This window comes from Salvelinus alpinus, chromosome 10, assembly GCF_045679555.1.
Source record: "Salvelinus alpinus chromosome 10, SLU_Salpinus.1, whole genome shotgun sequence".
NCBI classification, from domain to species: Eukaryota; Metazoa; Chordata; class Actinopteri; order Salmoniformes; family Salmonidae; genus Salvelinus; species Salvelinus alpinus.
Genome location: NC_092095.1, coordinates 82,217,227 through 82,235,618, shown reverse-complemented (window position 1 = coordinate 82,235,618; position 18,392 = coordinate 82,217,227). Strand labels below are relative to the sequence as shown.

The following is an 18,392-nucleotide window of genomic DNA, read 5'->3' as shown; positions in this document are numbered from 1 at the left end:
CTACTACTGGGTAGATATCTGGTCTGTGGTGGTCTCCAGGAGGAAACTGTACTACTACTGGGTAGATATCTGGTCTGTGGTGGTCTTCCCAGAGGAAACTTTACTACTACTGGGTAGATATCTGGTCTGTGGTGGTCTTCCCAGAGGAAACTTTACTACTACTGGTAGATATCTGGTCTGTGGTGGTCTTCCAGAGGAAACTTTACTACTACTGGGTAGATATCTGGTCTGTGGTGGTCTTCCCAGAGGAAACTTTACTACTACTGGGTAGATATCTGGTCTGTGGTGGTCTTCCCAGAGGAAGGGGTCAGTGATAGGTCTGTGTGGGGGGGGGGGGCAGTGGAGAGAGAGAAGTAGCCAGGTCAGTGATAGGTCTGTGTGTGGGGTGGGCAGTGGGGGGGGGGGCATATACCTCTTAACAACATCAGCGCCGTTCCAGCAGGCCAGTCCATCGGCGGAGGCGAGCTGGCTCACACACAGCTGATCCGCCAGGCCACCGTAGAAGGTACGGTACAAACGTAGACTGTTCAGGAAGTCTCTGTTGAGAGAGACACACAGGTGACCAACACTGGTAAACATCCACACCCCCAGTCCTCTCGAGAGCCTCATAACGCTAAAATTATCATCTAAGCAAACCTAAATCAACAACAAAATATGCCCTGAGAGATCTCAACCTTTTGAGTATTGTCTGAAAGTGCTGAAGAAGGGCTGAGTAGAAAATGAGGAGTATAAAGTGAGTGGTTAGCGGTGGTGAACTGAGACAGTGTACTCACTATAAAGTGACTGGTTAGAGGACTATAACGTGGTTAGCGGTGGTGAACTGAGACAGTGTACTCACTATAACGTGGTTAGCGGTGGTGAACTGAGACAGTGTACTCACTATAACGTGGTTAGCGGTGGTGAACTGAGACAGTGTACTCACTATAACGTGGTTAGCGGTGGTGAACTGAGACAGTGTACTCACTTCCTCCTGGTAGCCAGGGTGTTTCCTGTTTCTCTGATGGAGGCTTTGAGAGGGATGGACTCTCTAGCACCGTCCTGCTGGCCACTGACTGACTGGGCAGGCTGTCTACTGGGGTGACCACATACTTTATACACCTGGAGCACATTAAAACACACAGAACAATCAGCTGATGTACATCTACTAGTGATAGAGAGCGCCTAACAGGGTGCAGTGGCAGGATGTCTCCACTAGATGGACCCAGAGGACTCTGGACACTAACAGGGTGCAGTGGCAGGATGTCTCCACTAGATGGACCCAGAGGACTCTGGACACTAACAGGGTGCAGTGGCAGGATGTCTCCACTAGATGGACCCAGAGGACTCTGGACATTAACAGGGTGCAGTGGCAGGATGTCTCCACTAGAGGGACCCAGAGGACTCTGGACACCCTCCTAACAGGGTGCAGTGGCAGGATGTCTCCACTAGATGGACCCAGAGGACTCTGGACACTAACAGGGTGCAGTGGCAGGATGTCTCCACTAGATGGACCCAGAGGACTCTGGACACTAACAGGGTGCAGTGGCACGATGTCTCCACTAGATGGACCCAGAGGACTCTGGACACTAACAGGGTGCAGTGGCACGATGTCTCCACTAGATGGACCCAGAGGACTCTGGACACTAACAGGGTGCAGTGGCAGGATGTCTCCACTAGTTGGACCCAGAGGACTCTGGACACTAACAGGGTGCAGTGGCAGGATGTCTCCACTAGATGGACCCAGAGGACTCTGGACACTAACAGGGTGTAGTGGTAGGATGTCTCCACTAGAGGGACCCAGAGGACTCTGGACACTAACAGGGTGCAGTGGCACGATGTCTCCACTAGATGGACCCAGAGGACTCTGGACACTAACAGGGTGCAGTGGCACGATGTCTCCACTAGATGGACCCAGAGGACTCTGGACACTAACAGGGTGCAGTGGCAGGATGTCTCCACTAGATGGACCCAGAGGACTCTGGACACTAACAGGGTGCAGTGGCAGGATGTCTCCACTAGATGGACCCAGAGGACTCTGGACACTAACAGGGTGCAGTGGCAGGATGTCTCCACTAGATGGACCCAGAGGACTCTGGACACTAACAGGGTGCAGTGGCAGGATGTCTCCACTAGATGGACCCAGAGAACTCTGGGCACTAACAGGGTGCAGTGTCAGGATGTCTCCACTAGATGGACCCAGAGGACTCTGGACACTAACAGGGTGCAGTGGCACGATGTCTCCACTAGATGGACCCAGAGGACTCTGGACACTAACAGGGTGCAGTGGCACGATGTCTCCACTAGATGGACCCAGAGGACTCTGGACACTAACAGGGTGCAGTGGCAGGATGTCTCCACTAGTTGGACCCAGAGGACTCTGGACACTAACAGGGTGCAGTGGCAGGATGTCTCCACTAGATGGACCCAGAGGACTCTGGACACTAACAGGGTGTAGTGGTAGGATGTCTCCACTAGAGGGACCCAGAGGACTCTGGACACTAACAGGGTGCAGTGGCACGATGTCTCCACTAGATGGACCCAGAGGACTCTGGACACTAACAGGGTGCAGTGGCACGATGTCTCCACTAGATGGACCCAGAGGACTCTGGACACTAACAGGGTGCAGTGGCAGGATGTCTCCACTAGATGGACCCAGAGGACTCTGGACACTAACAGGGTGCAGTGGCAGGATGTCTCCACTAGATGGACCCAGAGGACTCTGGACACTAACAGGGTGCAGTGGCAGGATGTCTCCACTAGATGGACCCAGAGGACTCTGGTCTAAAGCAATGCACCGTAGGGTAGGGATCATCAACTAGATTCAGTTATGGGATAGTTTTGTCTTGAGCTGACGGTCGGGGGGGCCGGAACGTAATTAGAAATAAGAAGATAAGAAGCCCAAAAATATATAATATTTGACTAAAACATAATCGTTTAAACCTTGCTTACATTGGTATTTGATCACATACACACTAGTGTACCAAACATTATAACTCTCACTGTAGTCTATGTTGAAGTGAGCCAGTCTAGTGTACACTACTCACTGTAGTCTATGTTGAAGTGAGCCAGTCTAGTGTACACTACTCACTGTAGTCTATGTTGAAGTGAGCCAGTCTAGTGTACACTACTCACTGTAGTCTATGTTGAAGTGAGCCAGTCTAGTGTACACTACTCACTGTAGTCTATGTTGAAGTGAGCCAGTCTAGTGTACACTACTCACTGTAGTCTATGTTGAAGTGAGCCAGTCTAGTGTACACTACTCACTGTAGTCTATGTTGGTTGGTTTTATAAGGATGTTATCCACTTAGTCTGGTGACTGGTTGGTTTTATAAGGATGTTATTCACTTAGTCTGGTTGGTTTTATAAGGATGTTATTCACTTAGTCTGGTTGGTTTTATAAGGATGTTATTCACTTAGTCTGGTGACTGGTTGGTTTTATAAGGATGTTATTCACTTAGTCTGTTGGTTTTATAAGGATGATATTCACTTAGTCTGGTGACTGGTTGGTTTTATAAGGATGTTATTCACTTAGTCTGGTGACTGGTTGGTTTTATAAGGATGTTATTCACTTAGTCTGGTTGGTTTTATAAGGATGTTATTCACTTAGTCTGGTGACTGGTTGGTTTTATAAGGATGTTATTCACTTAGTCTGGTTGGTTTTATAAGGATGTTATTCACTTAGTCTGGTGACTGGTTGGTTTTATAAGGATGTTATTCACTTAGTCTGGTGACTGGTTGGTTTTATAAGGATGTTATCCACTTAGTCTGGTTGGTTTTATAAGGATGATATTCACTTAGTCTGGTTGGTTTTATAAGGATGTTATTCACTTAGTCTGGTGACTGGTTGGTTTTATAAGGATGTTATTCACTTAGTCTGGTGACTGGTTGGTTTTATAAGGATGTTATTCACTTAGTCTGGTTGGTTTTATAAGGATGTTATTCACTTAGTCTGGTGACTGGTTGGTTTTATAAGGATGTTATCCACTTAGTCTGGTTGGTTTTATAAGGATGATATTCACTTAGTCTGGTTGGTTTTATAAGGATGTTATTCACTTAGTCTGGTGTCTGGTTGGTTTTATAAGGATGTTATTCACTTAGTCTGGTGACTGGTTGGTTTTATAAGGATGTTATTCACTTAGTCTGGTGACTGGTTGGTTTTATAAGGATGTTATTCACTTAGTCTGGTGACTGGTTGGTTTTATAAGGATGATATTCACTTAGTCTGGTTGGTTTTATAAGGATGTTATTCACTTAGTCTGGTTGGTTTTATAAGGATGTTATTCACTTAGTCTGGTGTCTGGTTGGTTTTATAAGGACGTTATTCACTTAGTCTGGTGACTGGTTGGTTTTATAAGGATGTTATTCACTTAGTCTGGTGACTGGTTGGTTTTATAAGGATGTTATTCACTTAGTCTGGTGACTGGTTGGTTTTATAAGGATGTTATTCACTTAGTCTGGTGACTGGTTGGTTTTATAAGGACGTTATTCACTTAGTCTGGTGACTGGTTGGTTTTATAAGGATGTTATTCACTTAGTCTGGTGACTGGTTGGTTTTATAAGGATGTTATTCACTTAGTCTGGTGACTGGTTGGTTTTATAAGGATGTTATTCACTTAGTCTGGTGACTGGTTGGTTTTATAAGGATGTTATTCACTTAGTCTGGTTGGTTTTATAAGGATGTTATTCACTTAGTCTGGTTGGTTTTATAAGGATGTTATTCACTTAGTCTGGTGACTGGTTGGTTTTATAAGGATGTTATTCACTTAGTCTGGTGACTGGTTGGTTTTATAAGGATGTTATTCACTTAGTCTGGTGACTGGTTGGTTTTATAAGGATGTTATTCACTTAGTCTGGTGACTGGTTGGTTTTATAAGGATGTTATTCACTTAGTCTGGTGACTGGTTGGTTTTATAAGGATGTTATTCACTTAGTCTGGTGTCTGGTTGGTTTTATAAGGATGTTATTCACTTAGTCTGGTGACTGGTTGGTTTTATAAGGATGTTATTCACTTAGTCTGGTGACTGGTTGGTTTTATAAGGATGTTATTCACTTAGTCTGGTGACTGGTTGGTTTTATAAGGATGTTATTCACTTAGTCTGGTTGGTTTTATAAGGATGTTATTCACTTAGTCTGGTGTCTGGTTGGTTTTATAAGGACGTTATTCACTTAGTCTGGTGACTGGTTGGTTTTATAAGGATGTTATTCACTTAGTCTGGTGACTGGTTGGTTTTATAAGGATGTTATTCACTTAGTCTGGTGACTGGTTGGTTTTATAAGGATGTTATTCACTTAGTCTGGTGACTGGTTGGTTTTATAAGGACGTTATTCACTTAGTCTGGTGACTGGTTGGTTTTATAAGGATGTTATTCACTTAGTCTGGTGACTGGTTGGTTTTATAAGGATGTTATTCACTTAGTCTGGTGACTGGTTGGTTTTATAAGGATGTTATTCACTTAGTCTGGTGACTGGTTGGTTTTATAAGGATGTTATTCACTTAGTCTGGTTGGTTTTATAAGGATGTTATTCACTTAGTCTGGTTGGTTTTATAAGGATGTTATTCACTTAGTCTGGTGACTGGTTGGTTTTATAAGGATGTTATTCACTTAGTCTGGTGACTGGTTGGTTTTATAAGGATGTTATTCACTTAGTCTGGTTGGTTTTATAAGGAATGTTATCCACTTAGTCTGGTGACTGGTTGGTTTTATAAGGATGTTATTCACTTAGTCTGGTTGGTTTTATAAGGATGTTATTCACTTAGTCTGGTTGGTTTTATAAGGATGTTATTCACTTAGTCTGGTGACTGGTTGGTTTTATAAGGATGTTATTCACTTAGTCTGGTGACTGGTTGGTTTTATAAGGATGTTATCCACTTAGTCTGGTTGGTTTTATAAGGATGTTATTCACTTAGTCTGATGCACATTTCTAAAATGCACTCTGAACTTCATCCCGGGGGACGACAACGCGTCACCGAACACCTCACCTGTGCAGAGAGGTGTGGCCCGTTCTTCTGAGCATGTGCGACGGCATCGTGGACGACGTGGTGAACTCCCAGCAGCACTTGCTCCAGGTCCTGAGTTCCGTGCATGCGGGCCGACAGCCCCTCTAACGACCTCACGAATTCTCTCCAATGGGGGTCCACCTCAAATCACAATCCAAAATCTATTTACAACCTTTTATTTTATTTTTTAAACACTTTCCAGTAAAACAAATCAAAATGAAACAAGAAGCAATACGAGGGATGAATAGATAACAAGCAGAGGAGTATATAGAACAGTGGTATTATGTGTAAAAGAACAAAGCCAGGGTTACCTCAGCCACGCTAGCCAGACAGCCGCGCATCACGTTGAGACAGTAGCCCATACAGGGCTGAGACAGGGTGAGTCCGTGGCAGTGGGGACAGTACTGCATCCTGAGCAGAGCTCTACGACACTCCCTGCTAAACGCCAGGTGATCCGTGGTGTTGATCACCTCAACGCCGAGGTGAAGCGCCTGTAACAGCACACGACCCCCGACCCCCGACCTCCCGATCTGATCGGCTAGGACTCCCGGAGCGGCGCCGAACGGGGTCAAATCGCGTCGGGCGGAGCGGACGCACTCGGCGTAGCCGGGGGTGACGCGGCTGAGGCCGGGGTCGATGAGGTGGTTGTAGACCAATGGGAAGAGAGCGTCGAAGAAGCGGTTGGTGATGTCATCGACGTTGAGTTCGGAGCCAAGGAGGAAGAGGCCGACGTCAGTGAACAACTCTCTCACCAGACCTGACGCCTCCCCAGCCATGTTACGGTACGACGCCTGGAGGAGCAGGTTGGTGTGGTTCTCTGATGCCTTCATCAAAGACTCAAAGGTTTCTACAGGAGGAGAGAGAGGGGGAGAGAGGGGAGGAGGGAGGAGGCAGAGAGGGGGAGAGGGGGAGAGGGGGGGAGGAGGGAGAGAGGCAGAGGGGGAGAGGGGGGAGGAGGGAGAGGGGGATGGAGGGAGAGAGAGAGAGAGGGAGAGAGAGGCAGAGGGGGAGAGGGGGATGGAGGGAGAGAGGCAGAGGGGGAGAGGGGGATGGAGGGAGAGAGGGAGAGAGAGAGAGAGAGAGAAAGGCAGAGGGGGAGAGAGAGAGAGGGGGAGGGGGAGAGGGGGGTGGAGGGAGAGAGAGAGAGAGGGGGAGAGGGGGATGGAGGGAGAGAGGCAGAGGGGGAGAGGGGGGAGGAGGGAGAGAGAGAGAGAGGGGGAGAGGGGGATGGAGGGAGAGAGAGAGAGAGAGAGAGAGAGAGAGAGAGAGAGAGAGAGAGAGAGAGAGAGAGAGAGAGAGAGAGAGAGAGAGAGAGAGAGAGAGAGAGGGGGAGGGGGAGAGGGGGGTGGAGGAGAGAGAGAGAGAGGGGGAGAGGGGGATGGAGGGAGAGAGGCAGAGGGGGAGAGGGGGGAGGAGGGAGAGAGAGAGAGAGGGGGAGAGGGGGATGGAGGGAGAGAGGCAGAGGGGGAGAGGGGGGTGGAGGGAGAGGGGGGAGGAGGGAGAGAGAGAGAGAGGGGGAGAGGGGGATGGAGGGAGAGAGGCAGAGGGGGAGAGGGGGGTGGAGGGAGAGGGGGGAGGAGGGAGAGAGAGAGAGAGGGGGAGAGGGGGATGGAGGGAGAGAGAGAGAAAGGCAGAGGGGGAGGTAGGACCATATTAGAGACACATATTTCCCTCAGATTACACAGATCCACAGAGAATTTGAAAACAAACCCAATCTTGATAAACTCCCATATCTACTGGGTGAAATACCACAGTGTGCCATCACAGCAGCAAGAATTGTGACCTGTTGCCACAAGAAAAGGGCAACCAGTGAAGAACAAACACCATTGTAAATACAACCAATATTTATGTTTATTTATTTTCCCTTTTGTACTTTAACCATTTGTACATTGTTACAACACTGTATATATATAATATGACATTTGTAATGTCTTTATTCTTTTGAAACCTCTGTATGTGTAATGTTTACTGTTCATTTTTAATGTTTATTTCACTTTTATATATTATCTACCTCACTTGCTTTGGCAATGTTAACATATGTTTCCCATGCCAACAAAGCCCCATGAATTGAATTGAATTGAGAGAGAGAGAGAGAGAGGCAGAGGGGGAGAGGGGGATGGAGGGAGAGAGGCAGAGGGGGAGAGGGGGAGAGGGGGATGGAGGGAGAGAGAGAGAGAGAGTGGCAGAGGGGGAGAGGGGGATGGAGGGAGAGAGGCAGAGGGGGAGAGGGGGATGGAGAGAGAGAGAGAGAGAGAGAGAGTGGCAGAGGGGGAGAGGGGGGAGGAGGGAGAGAGAGAGAGAGAGTGGCAGAGGGGGAGAGGGGGATGGAGGGAGAGAGAGAGAGGCAGAGGGGGATGGAGGGAGAGAGAGAGAGGCAGAGGGGGATGGAGGGAGAGAGAGAGAAAGAAAGAGGGTTTCTACAGGAGGAGAGGGGGGAAGGGATTGAAAGGGTTTCTGGGGCGCAGTACGACAGAAGGTTTAGATCCGAGCTAGAACGTGACCAGAGGGTAGTCTCTCCTTCCTCCAGGATGGGACGAGCTAGGACGTGACCAGAGGGTAGTCTCTCCTTCCTCCAGGCTGAGACGAGCTAGGACGTGACCAGAGGGTAGTCTCTCCTTCCCCCAGGCTGGGACGAGCTAGGACGTGACCAGAGGGTAGTCTCTCCTTCCCCCAGGATGGGACGAGCTAGGACGTGACCAGAGGGTAGTCTCTCCTTCCTCCAGGATGGGACGAGCTAGGACGTGACCAGAGGGTAATCTCTCCTTCCTCCAGGCTGGGACGAGCTAGGACGTGACCAGAGGGTAGTCTCTCCTTCCTCCAGGATGGGACGAGCTAGGACGTGACCAGTGGGTAGTCTCTCCTTCCCCCAGGATGGGACAAGCTAGGACGTGACCAGAGGGTAGTCTCTCTTTCTCCCAGGATGGGACGAGCTAGGACGTGCCCAGTGGGTAGTCTCTCTTTCCCCCAGGATGGGACGAGCTAGGACGTGACCAGAGGGTAGTCTCTCCTTCCCCCAGGATGGGACGAGCTAGGACGTGACCAGAGGGTAGTCTCTCCTTCCTCCAGGATGGGACGAGCTAGGACGTGACCAGAGGGTAGTCTCTCCTTCCTCCAGGATGGGACGAGCTAGGACGTGACCAGAGGGTAGTCTCTCCTTCCTCCAGGATGGGACGAGCTAGGACGTGACCAGAGGGTAGTCTCTCCTTCCCCCAGGATGGGACGAGCTAGGACGTGACCAGAGGGTAGTCTCTCCTTCCTCCAGGCTGGGACGAGCTAGGACGTGACCAGAGGGTAGTCTCTCCTTCCTCCAGGATGGGACGAGCTAGGACGTGACCAGAGGGTAGTCTCTCCTTCCTCCAGGGCCCAGGCTGGGACGAGCTAGGACGTGACCAGAGGGTAGTCTCTCCTTCCTACAGGATGGGACGAGCTAGGACCTGACCAGAGGGTAGTCTCTCCTTCCTCCAGGATGGGACGAGCTAGGACGTGACCCGTGGGTAGTCTCTCCTTCCCCCAGGATGGGACGAGCTAGGACGTGACCAGATGGTAGTCTCTCCTTCCTCCAGGATGGGACGAGCTAGGACGTGACCAGAGGGTAGTCTCTCCTTCCCCCAGGATGGGACGAGCTAGGACGTGACCAGAGGGTAGTCTCTCCTTCCCCCAGGATGGGACGAGCTAGGACGTGACCAGTGGGTAGTCTCTCCTTCCTCCAGGATGGGACGAGCTAGGACGTGACCAGAGGGTAGTCTCTCCTTCCTCCAGGATGGGACGAGCTAGGACGTGACCAGAGGGTAGTCTCTCCTTCCCCCAGGATGGGACGAGCTAGGACGTGACCAGTGGGTAGTCTCTCCTTCCTCCAGGATGGGACGAGCTAGGACGTGACCAGAGGGTAGTCTCTCCTTCCCCCAGGATGGGACGAGCTAGGACGTGACCCGAGGGTAGTCTCTCCTTCCTCCAGGCTGGGACGAGCTAGGACGTGACCAGTGGGTAGTCTCTCCTTCCCCCAGGATGGGACGAGCTAGGACGTGACCAGTGGGTAGTCTCTCCTTCCCCCAGGCTGGGACGAGCTAGGACGTGACCAGTGGGTAGTCTCTCCTTCCCCCAGGCTGGGACGAGCTAGTATCCCACACCATGTGCCTGTCATGGGGCTGTGGTGCTGTAACTCTGCTGTAGGGGTGAAGCAGAGAGCTGGGGGCTGAGAGAGAGCCAGTGGTGAGGGCAGGCAGTTTAGAGAGAGGGACTGAGGGGGGTTGGAAGGAGACGTGCCGGAGCCTAGGTACCCTCCGAACCGGAAAACACCCAGCACTGGGGGGGGGGGTGATGTGACAGCTCTGGGTGCCAGGTTGAGAGAAAGGGATCTGTCTGATTAAAGGATTAACAGCATCTGATCTCTGAGTCTGACTGGGGAGAGGAGAGGAGAGGTTAGGGTTGATGTAGGAGTCTGGTGACTGGGGAGAGGTGAGGAGAGGTTAGGGTTGATGTAGGAGTCTGGTGACTAGGGAGAGGTGTGGTTAGGGTTGATGTAGGAGTCTGGTGACTGGGGAGAGGGGAGGTTAGGGTTGATGTAGGAGTCTGGTGACTGGGGAGAGGTGAGGAGAGGTTAGGGTTGATGTAGGAGTCTGGTGACTGGGGAGAGGTGTGGTTAGGGTTGATGTAGGAGTCTGGTGACTGGGGAGAGGGGAGGTGAGGTTAGGGTTGATGAAGGAGTCTGGTGACTGGGGAGAGGAGAGGTGAGGTTAGGGTTGTGAGTACTGTGGGCCCTGGTCAAAAGTAGTGCACTACATGAGTACTGTGGGCCCTGGTCAAAAGTAGTGCACTACCTACACTACATTGGCTTGATGGGCACTTCTGACGTACCATACGGTCAAGCTGCTCCCACAACAGCTCAATAGGGTTGAGATCCGGTGACTGTGCTGGACACTCCATTATAGACAGAACACCAGCTGACTGCTTCTACCCTAAATAGTTCTAGCATAGTTTGGAGCTGTGCTTTGGGTCATTGTCCTGTTGTAGGAGGAAATTGGCTCCAATTAAGCTCCGTCCACAGGGTATGGCATGGCGTTGAAAAATGGAGTGATATCCTTCCTTCTTCAAGATCCCTTTTACCCCGTACAAATCTCCCACTTTACCACCACCAAAGCACCCCCAGACCATCACATTGCCTCCACCATGCTTGACAGATGGCGTCAACCACCAAAGCACCCCCAGACCATCACATTGCCTCCACCATGCTTGACAGATGGCATCAACCACCACAGCACCCCCAGACCATCACATTGCCTCCACCATGCTTGACAGATGGCGTCAACCACCAAAGCACCCCCAGACCATCACATTGCCTCCACCATGCTTGACAGATGGCGTCAACCACCAAAGCACCCCCAGACCATCACATTGCCTCCTCCATGCTTGACAAATGGCATCAACCACTAAAGCACCCCAGACCATCACATTGCCTCCACCATGCTTGACAGATGGCATCAACCACCACAGCACCCCCAGACCATCACATTGCCTCCACCATGCTTGACAGATGGCGTCAACCACCAAAGCACCCCCAGACCATCACATTGCCTCCACCATGCTTGACAGATGGCATCAACCACTAAAGCACCCCAGACCATCACATTGCCTCCACCATGCTTGACAGATGGCATCAACCACCACAGCACCCCCAGACCATCACATTGCCTCCACCATGCTTGACAGATGGCATCAACCACCACAGCACCCCCAGACCATCACATTGCCTCCACCATGCTTGACAGATGGCATCAACCACCAAAGCACCCCCAGACCATCACATTGCCTCCACCATGCTTGACAGATGGCATCAACCACCACAGCACCCCCAGACCATCACATTGCCTCCACCATGCTTGACAGATGGCATCAACCACCACAGCACCCCCAGACCATCACATTGCCTCCACCATGCTTGACAGATGGCATCAACCACCACAGCACCCCCAGACCATCACATTGCCTCCACCATGCTTGACAGATGGCATCAACCACCACAGCACCCCCAGACCATCACATTGCCTCCACCATGCTTGACAGATGGCATCAACCACCAAAGCACCCCCAGACCATCACATTGCCTCCACCATGCTTGACAGATGGCATCAACCACCACAGCACCCCCAGACCATCACATTGCCTCCACCATGCTTGACAGATGGCATCAACCACCACAGCACCCCCAGACCATCACATTGCCTCCACCATGCTTGACAGATGGCATCAACCACCACAGCACCCCCAGACCATCACATTGCCTCCACCATGCTTGACAGATGGCATCAACCACCACAGCACCCCCAGACCATCACATTGCCTCCACCATGCTTGACAGATGGCATCAACCACCACAGCACCCCCAGACCATCACATTGCCTCCACCATGCTTGACAGATGGCATCAACCACCACAGCACCCCCAGACCATCACATTGCCTCCACCATGCTTGACAGATGGCGTCAACCACCACAGCACCCCCAGACCATCACATTGCCTCCACCATGCTTGACAGATGGCATCAACCACCACAGCACCCCCAGACCACCACATTGCCTCCACCATGCTTCACAGATGGCATCAACCACCACAGCACCCCCAGACCATCACATTGCCTCCACCATGCTTGACAGATGGCATCAACCACCACAGCACCCCCAGACCATCACATTGCCTCCACCATGCTTGACAGATGGCATCAACCACCACAGCACCCCCAGACCATCACATTGCCTCCACCATGCTTGACAGATGGCATCAACCACCACAGCACCCCCAGACCACCACATTGCCTCCACCATGCTTCACAGATGGTTCACTCCTCCAGCATATTTTCATTTTTTCTGCGTCTCACGAACGTTCTTCTTTTGTGAGCCGAACACCTCAGACTTAGATTCGTCTGTCCATAACACTTTTTTACAATCTTCCTCTGTCCAGTGTCTGTGTTCTTTTGCCCATCTTAATCTTTTCTTTTTATTGGCCAGTCTGAGATATGGCTTTTTCTTTGCAATTCTGCCTAGAAGGCCAGCATCCCGGAGTCGCCTCTTCACTGTTGACATTGAGACTGGTGTTTTTGCGGGTACTATTTAATAAAGCTGCCAGTTGAGGACTTGTGAGGTGTTTGTTTCTCAAACTAGACACTAATGTACTTGTCCTCTTGCTCAGTTGTGCACCGGGGCCTCCCACTCCTCTTCCTATTCTGGTTAGGGCTAGTTTGCGCTGTTCTGTGAAGGCAGTAGTACACAGCGTTGTACGAGATCTTCAGTTTCTTGGCAATTTCTCGCATGGAATAACCTTCATTTCTCAGAACAAGAATGACGAGTTTCAGAAGAAAGTTCTTTGTTTCTGGCCATTTTGAGCCTGTAGTCGAACTCACAAATGCTGATGCTCCAGATACACAACTAGTCTAAAGAAGGACAGTTTTATTGCTTCTTTAATCAGAACAAAAGTTTGCAGCTGTGCTAACATAATTGCAAAAGGATTTTCCAATGATCAATTAGCCTTTTAAAAATATAAACTTGGATTAGCTAACACAACGTGCCATTGAAACACAGGAGTGATGGTTGCTGATAATTGGCCTCTGTACGCCTATGTAGATATTCCATAAAAAATCTGCTGTTTCCAGCTACAATAGTAATTTACAACATTAACAATGTCTACACTGTATTTCTGATCAATTTGATGTTCATGTAATGGACAAAAACAAGGACATTTCTAAGTGCCCACAAACTGTTGAAGGGTAGTGTAGGCAATAGGGTATAATATGAGACAGCCATCCTCTCTGATAGGGTATAATATGAGACAGCCATCCTCTCTGATAGGGTATACTATGAGACAGCCATCCTCTCTGATAGGGTATAATATGAGACAGCCATCCTCTCTGATAGGGTATAATATGAGACAGCCATCCTCTCTAATAGGGTATACTATGAGACAGCCATCCTCTCTGATAGGGTATAATATGAGACAGCCATCCTCTCTGATAGGGTATAATATGAGACAGCCATCCTCTCTGATAGGGTATACTATGAGACAGCCATCCTCTCTGATAGGGTATAATATGAGACACAGCCATCCTCTCTGATAGGGTATAATATGAGACAGCCATCCTCTCTGATAGGGTATACTATGAGACAGCCATCATCTCTGATAGGGTATAATATGAGACAGCCATCCTCTCTAATAGGGTATACTATGAGACAGCCATCCTCTCTAATAGGGTATAATATGAGACAGCCATCCTCTCTAATAGGGTATAATATGAGACAGCCATCCTCTCTAATAAGGTATACTATGAGACAGCCATCCTCTCTAATAGGGTATAATATGAGACACAGCCATCCTCTCTGATAGGGTATAATATGAGACACAGCCATCCTCTCTGATAGGGTATAATATGAGACAGCCATCCTCTCTGATAGGGTATGATATGAGACAGCCATCCTCTCTAATAGGGTATAATATGAGACAGCCATCCTCTCTGATAGGGTATAATATGAGACAGCCATCCTCTCTGATAGGGTATAATATGAGACAGCCATCCTCTCTGATAGGATATAATATGAGACAGCCATCCTCTCTGATAGGGTATAATATGAGACAGCCATCCTCTCTAATAGGGTATAATATGAGACAGCCATCCTCTCTGATAGGGTATAACATGAGACAGCCATCCTCTCTAATAAGGTATAATATGAGACAGCCATCCTCTCTAATAGGGTATAATATGAGACACAGCCATCCTCTCTGATAGGGTATAATATGAAACACAGCCATCCTCTCTAATAGGGTATAATATGAGACAGCCATCCTCTCTGATAGGGTATAATATGAGACAGCCATCCTCTCTGATAGGGTATAATATGAGACAGCCATCCTCTCTAATAGGGTATAATATGAGACACAGCCATCCTCTCTGATAGGGTATAATATGAGACACAGCCATCCTCTCTGATAGGGTATAATATGAGACACAGCCATCCTCTCTAATAGGGTATAATATGAGACAGCCATCCTCTCTAATAGGGTATAATATGAGACAGCCATCCTCTCTAATAAGGTATAATATGAGACAGCCATCATCTCTGATAGGGTATAATATGAGACAGCCATCCTCTCTAATAGGGTATACTATGAGACAGCCATCCTCTCTAATAGGGTATAATATGAGACAGCCATCCTCTCTAATAGGGTATAATATGAGACAGCCATCCTCTCTAATAAGGTATACTATGAGACAGCCATCCTCTCTAATAGGGTATAATATGAGACACAGCCATCCTCTCTGATAGGGTATAATATGAGACACAGCCATCCTCTCTGATAGGGTATAATATGAGACAGCCATCCTCTCTGATAGGGTATGATATGAGACAGCCATCCTCTCTAATAGGGTATAATATGAGACAGCCATCCTCTCTGATAGGGTATAATATGAGACAGCCATCCTCTCTGATAGGGTATAATATGAGACAGCCATCCTCTCTGATAGGATATAATATGAGACAGCCATCCTCTCTGATAGGGTATAATATGAGACAGCCATCCTCTCTAATAGGGTATAATATGAGACAGCCATCCTCTCTGATAGGGTATAACATGAGACAGCCATCCTCTCTAATAAGGTATAATATGAGACAGCCATCCTCTCTAATAGGGTATAATATGAGACACAGCCATCCTCTCTGATAGGGTATAATATGAAACACAGCCATCCTCTCTAATAGGGTATAATATGAGACAGCCATCCTCTCTGATAGGGTATAATATGAGACAGCCATCCTCTCTGATAGGGTATAATATGAGACAGCCATCCTCTCTAATAGGGTATAATATGAGACACAGCCATCCTCTCTGATAGGGTATAATATGAGACACAGCCATCCTCTCTGATAGGGTATAATATGAGACACAGCCATCCTCTCTAATAGGGTATAATATGAGACAGCCATCCTCTCTAATAGGGTATAATATGAGACAGCCATCCTCTCTAATAAGGTATAATATGAGACAGCCATCCTCTCTGATAGGGTATAACATGAGACAGCCATCCTCTCTAATAAGGTATAATATGAGACACAGCCATCCTCTCTGATAGGGTATAATATGAGACAGCCATCCTCTCTAATAGGGTATAATATGAGACACAGGCATCCTCTCTGATAGGGTATAATATGAGACAGCCATCCTCTCTAATAAGGTATAATATGAGACAGCCATCCTCTCTGATAGGGTATAACATGAGACAGCCATCCTCTCTAATAAGGTATAATATGAGACACAGCCATCCTCTCTGATAGGGTATAATATGAGACAGCCATCCTCTCTAATAGGGTATAATATGAGACACAGCCATCCTCTCTGATAGGGTATAATATGAGACAGCCATCCTCTCTAATAGGGTATAATATGAGACAGCCATCCTCTCTAATAGGGTATAATATGAGACACAGCCATCCTCTCTGATAGGGTATAATATTAGACAGCCATCCTCTCTAATGGGGTATAATATGAGACAGCCATCCTCTCTAATAGGGTATAATATGAGACAGCCATCCTCTCTAATAGGGTATAATATGAGACACAGCCATCCTCTCTAATAGGGTATAATATGAGACAGCCATCCTCTCTAATAAGGTATAATATGAGACAGCCATCCTCTCTGATAGGGTATAACATGAGACAGCCATCCTCTCTAATAAGGTATAATATGAGACAGCCATCCTCTCTAATAGGGTATAATATGAGACAGCCATCGTCTCTGATAGGGTATAACATGAGACAGCCATCCTCTCTAATAAGGTATAATATGAGACAGCCATCCTCTCTAATAGGGTATAATATGAGACACAGCCATCCTCTCTGATAGGGTATAATATGAGACAGCCATCCTCTCTAATAGGGTATAATATGAGACACAGCCATCCTCTCTGATAGGGTATAATATGAGACAGCCATCCTCTCTAATAGGGTATAATATGAGACACAGCCATCCTCTCTGATAGGGTATAATATGAGACAGCCATCCTCTCTAATAGGGTAAAATATGAGACAGCCATCCTCTCTGATAGGGTATAATATGAGACAGCCATCCTCTCTAATAGGGTATAATATGAGACAGCCATCCTCTCTAATAGGGTATAATATGAGACAGCCACAACAGCAAAGGACCTTGTGAAGATGCTGGAGGAAACAGGTACAAAAGTATCTATATCCACAGTAAAACGAGTCCTATATCGACATAACCTGAAAGGCCACTCAGCAAGGAAGAAGCCACTGCTCCAAAACCGCCATAAAAAAGCCAGACTACGGTTTGCAACTGCACATGGAGACAAAGATCATACTTTTTGGAGAAATGTCCTCTGGTCTGATGAAACAAAAATAGAACTGTTTGGCCATAATGACCATCGTTATGTTTGGAGGTAAAAGGGGGAGGCTTGCAAGCCGAAGAACACCATCCCAACCGTGAAGCACGGGGGTGGCAGCATCATGTTGTGGGGGTGCTTTGCTGCAGGAGGGACTGGTGCACTTCACAAAATAGATGGCATCATTAGGATGGAAAATTATGTGGATATATTAAAGCAACATCTCAAGACATCAGTCAGGAAGTTAAAGATTGGTTACAAATGGGTCTTCAAATTGACAATGACCCCAAGCATACTTCCAAAGTTGTGGCAAAATGGCTTAAGGACAACAAAGTCAAGGAATTGGAGTGGCCATCACAAAGCCCTGACCTCAATCCTATAGAAAATGTGTGGGCAGAACTGAAAAAGCGTGTGCGAGCAAGGAGGCCTACAAACCTGACTCAATTACACCAGCTCTGTCAGGAGGAATGGGCCAAAATTCACCCAACTTATTGTGGGAAGCTTGTGGAAGGCTACCTGAAACGTTTGACCCAAGTTAAACAATTTAAAGGCAATGCTACCAAATACTAATTGAGTGTATGTAAACTTCTGACACACTGGGAATGTGATGAAAGAAATAAAAGCTGAAAGAAATAATTCTCTCTACTATTATTCTGACATTTCACATTCTTAAAATAAAGTGGTGATCCTAACTGACCTAAGACAGGGAATTTTTACGAGGATTAAATGTCAGGAATTGTGAAAAACTGAGTTTAAATGTATATGGCAGGGGAGAGGATGAGAGAAGAGCAGGAGAGAGGAGAGGAGAGAGGATGAGAGAGGAGAGAGGATGAGAGAGGAGAGCAGGGGAGAGGAGAGGAGAGAGCATGAGAGAGGAGAGGAGAGAGGGTGAGAGAGGAGAGCAGGGGAGAGGAGAGGAGAGGAGAGCAGGGGAGAGGAGAGCAAGGGAGAGGAGAGGAGAGCAGGGGAGAGGAGAGAAGAGGAGAGCAGGGGAGAGGAGAGCAGGGGAGAGGAGAGGAGAGCAGGGGACAGGA

The 18,392-nt window shown here is 48.1% G+C and overlaps 1 protein-coding gene across 1 annotated transcript in view; it reads right to left on the bottom strand.

The window, feature by feature from the left end:
- gpc5a (glypican 5a) overlaps positions 1 to 18,392 on the bottom strand; it is a 280,182-nt gene that overhangs the window by 184,506 nt on the left and 77,284 nt on the right. The window contains exons 3-6 of the mRNA XM_071331026.1: positions 6,289 to 6,824; positions 5,960 to 6,118; positions 965 to 1,098; positions 413 to 538 (exon numbers count right to left, since the gene is read on the bottom strand). Of these exons, the coding sequence (XP_071187127.1) occupies positions 413 to 538; positions 965 to 1,098; positions 5,960 to 6,118; positions 6,289 to 6,824 (955 nt within the window). The remainder of the gene's footprint in view (positions 1 to 412; positions 539 to 964; positions 1,099 to 5,959; positions 6,119 to 6,288; positions 6,825 to 18,392) is intronic.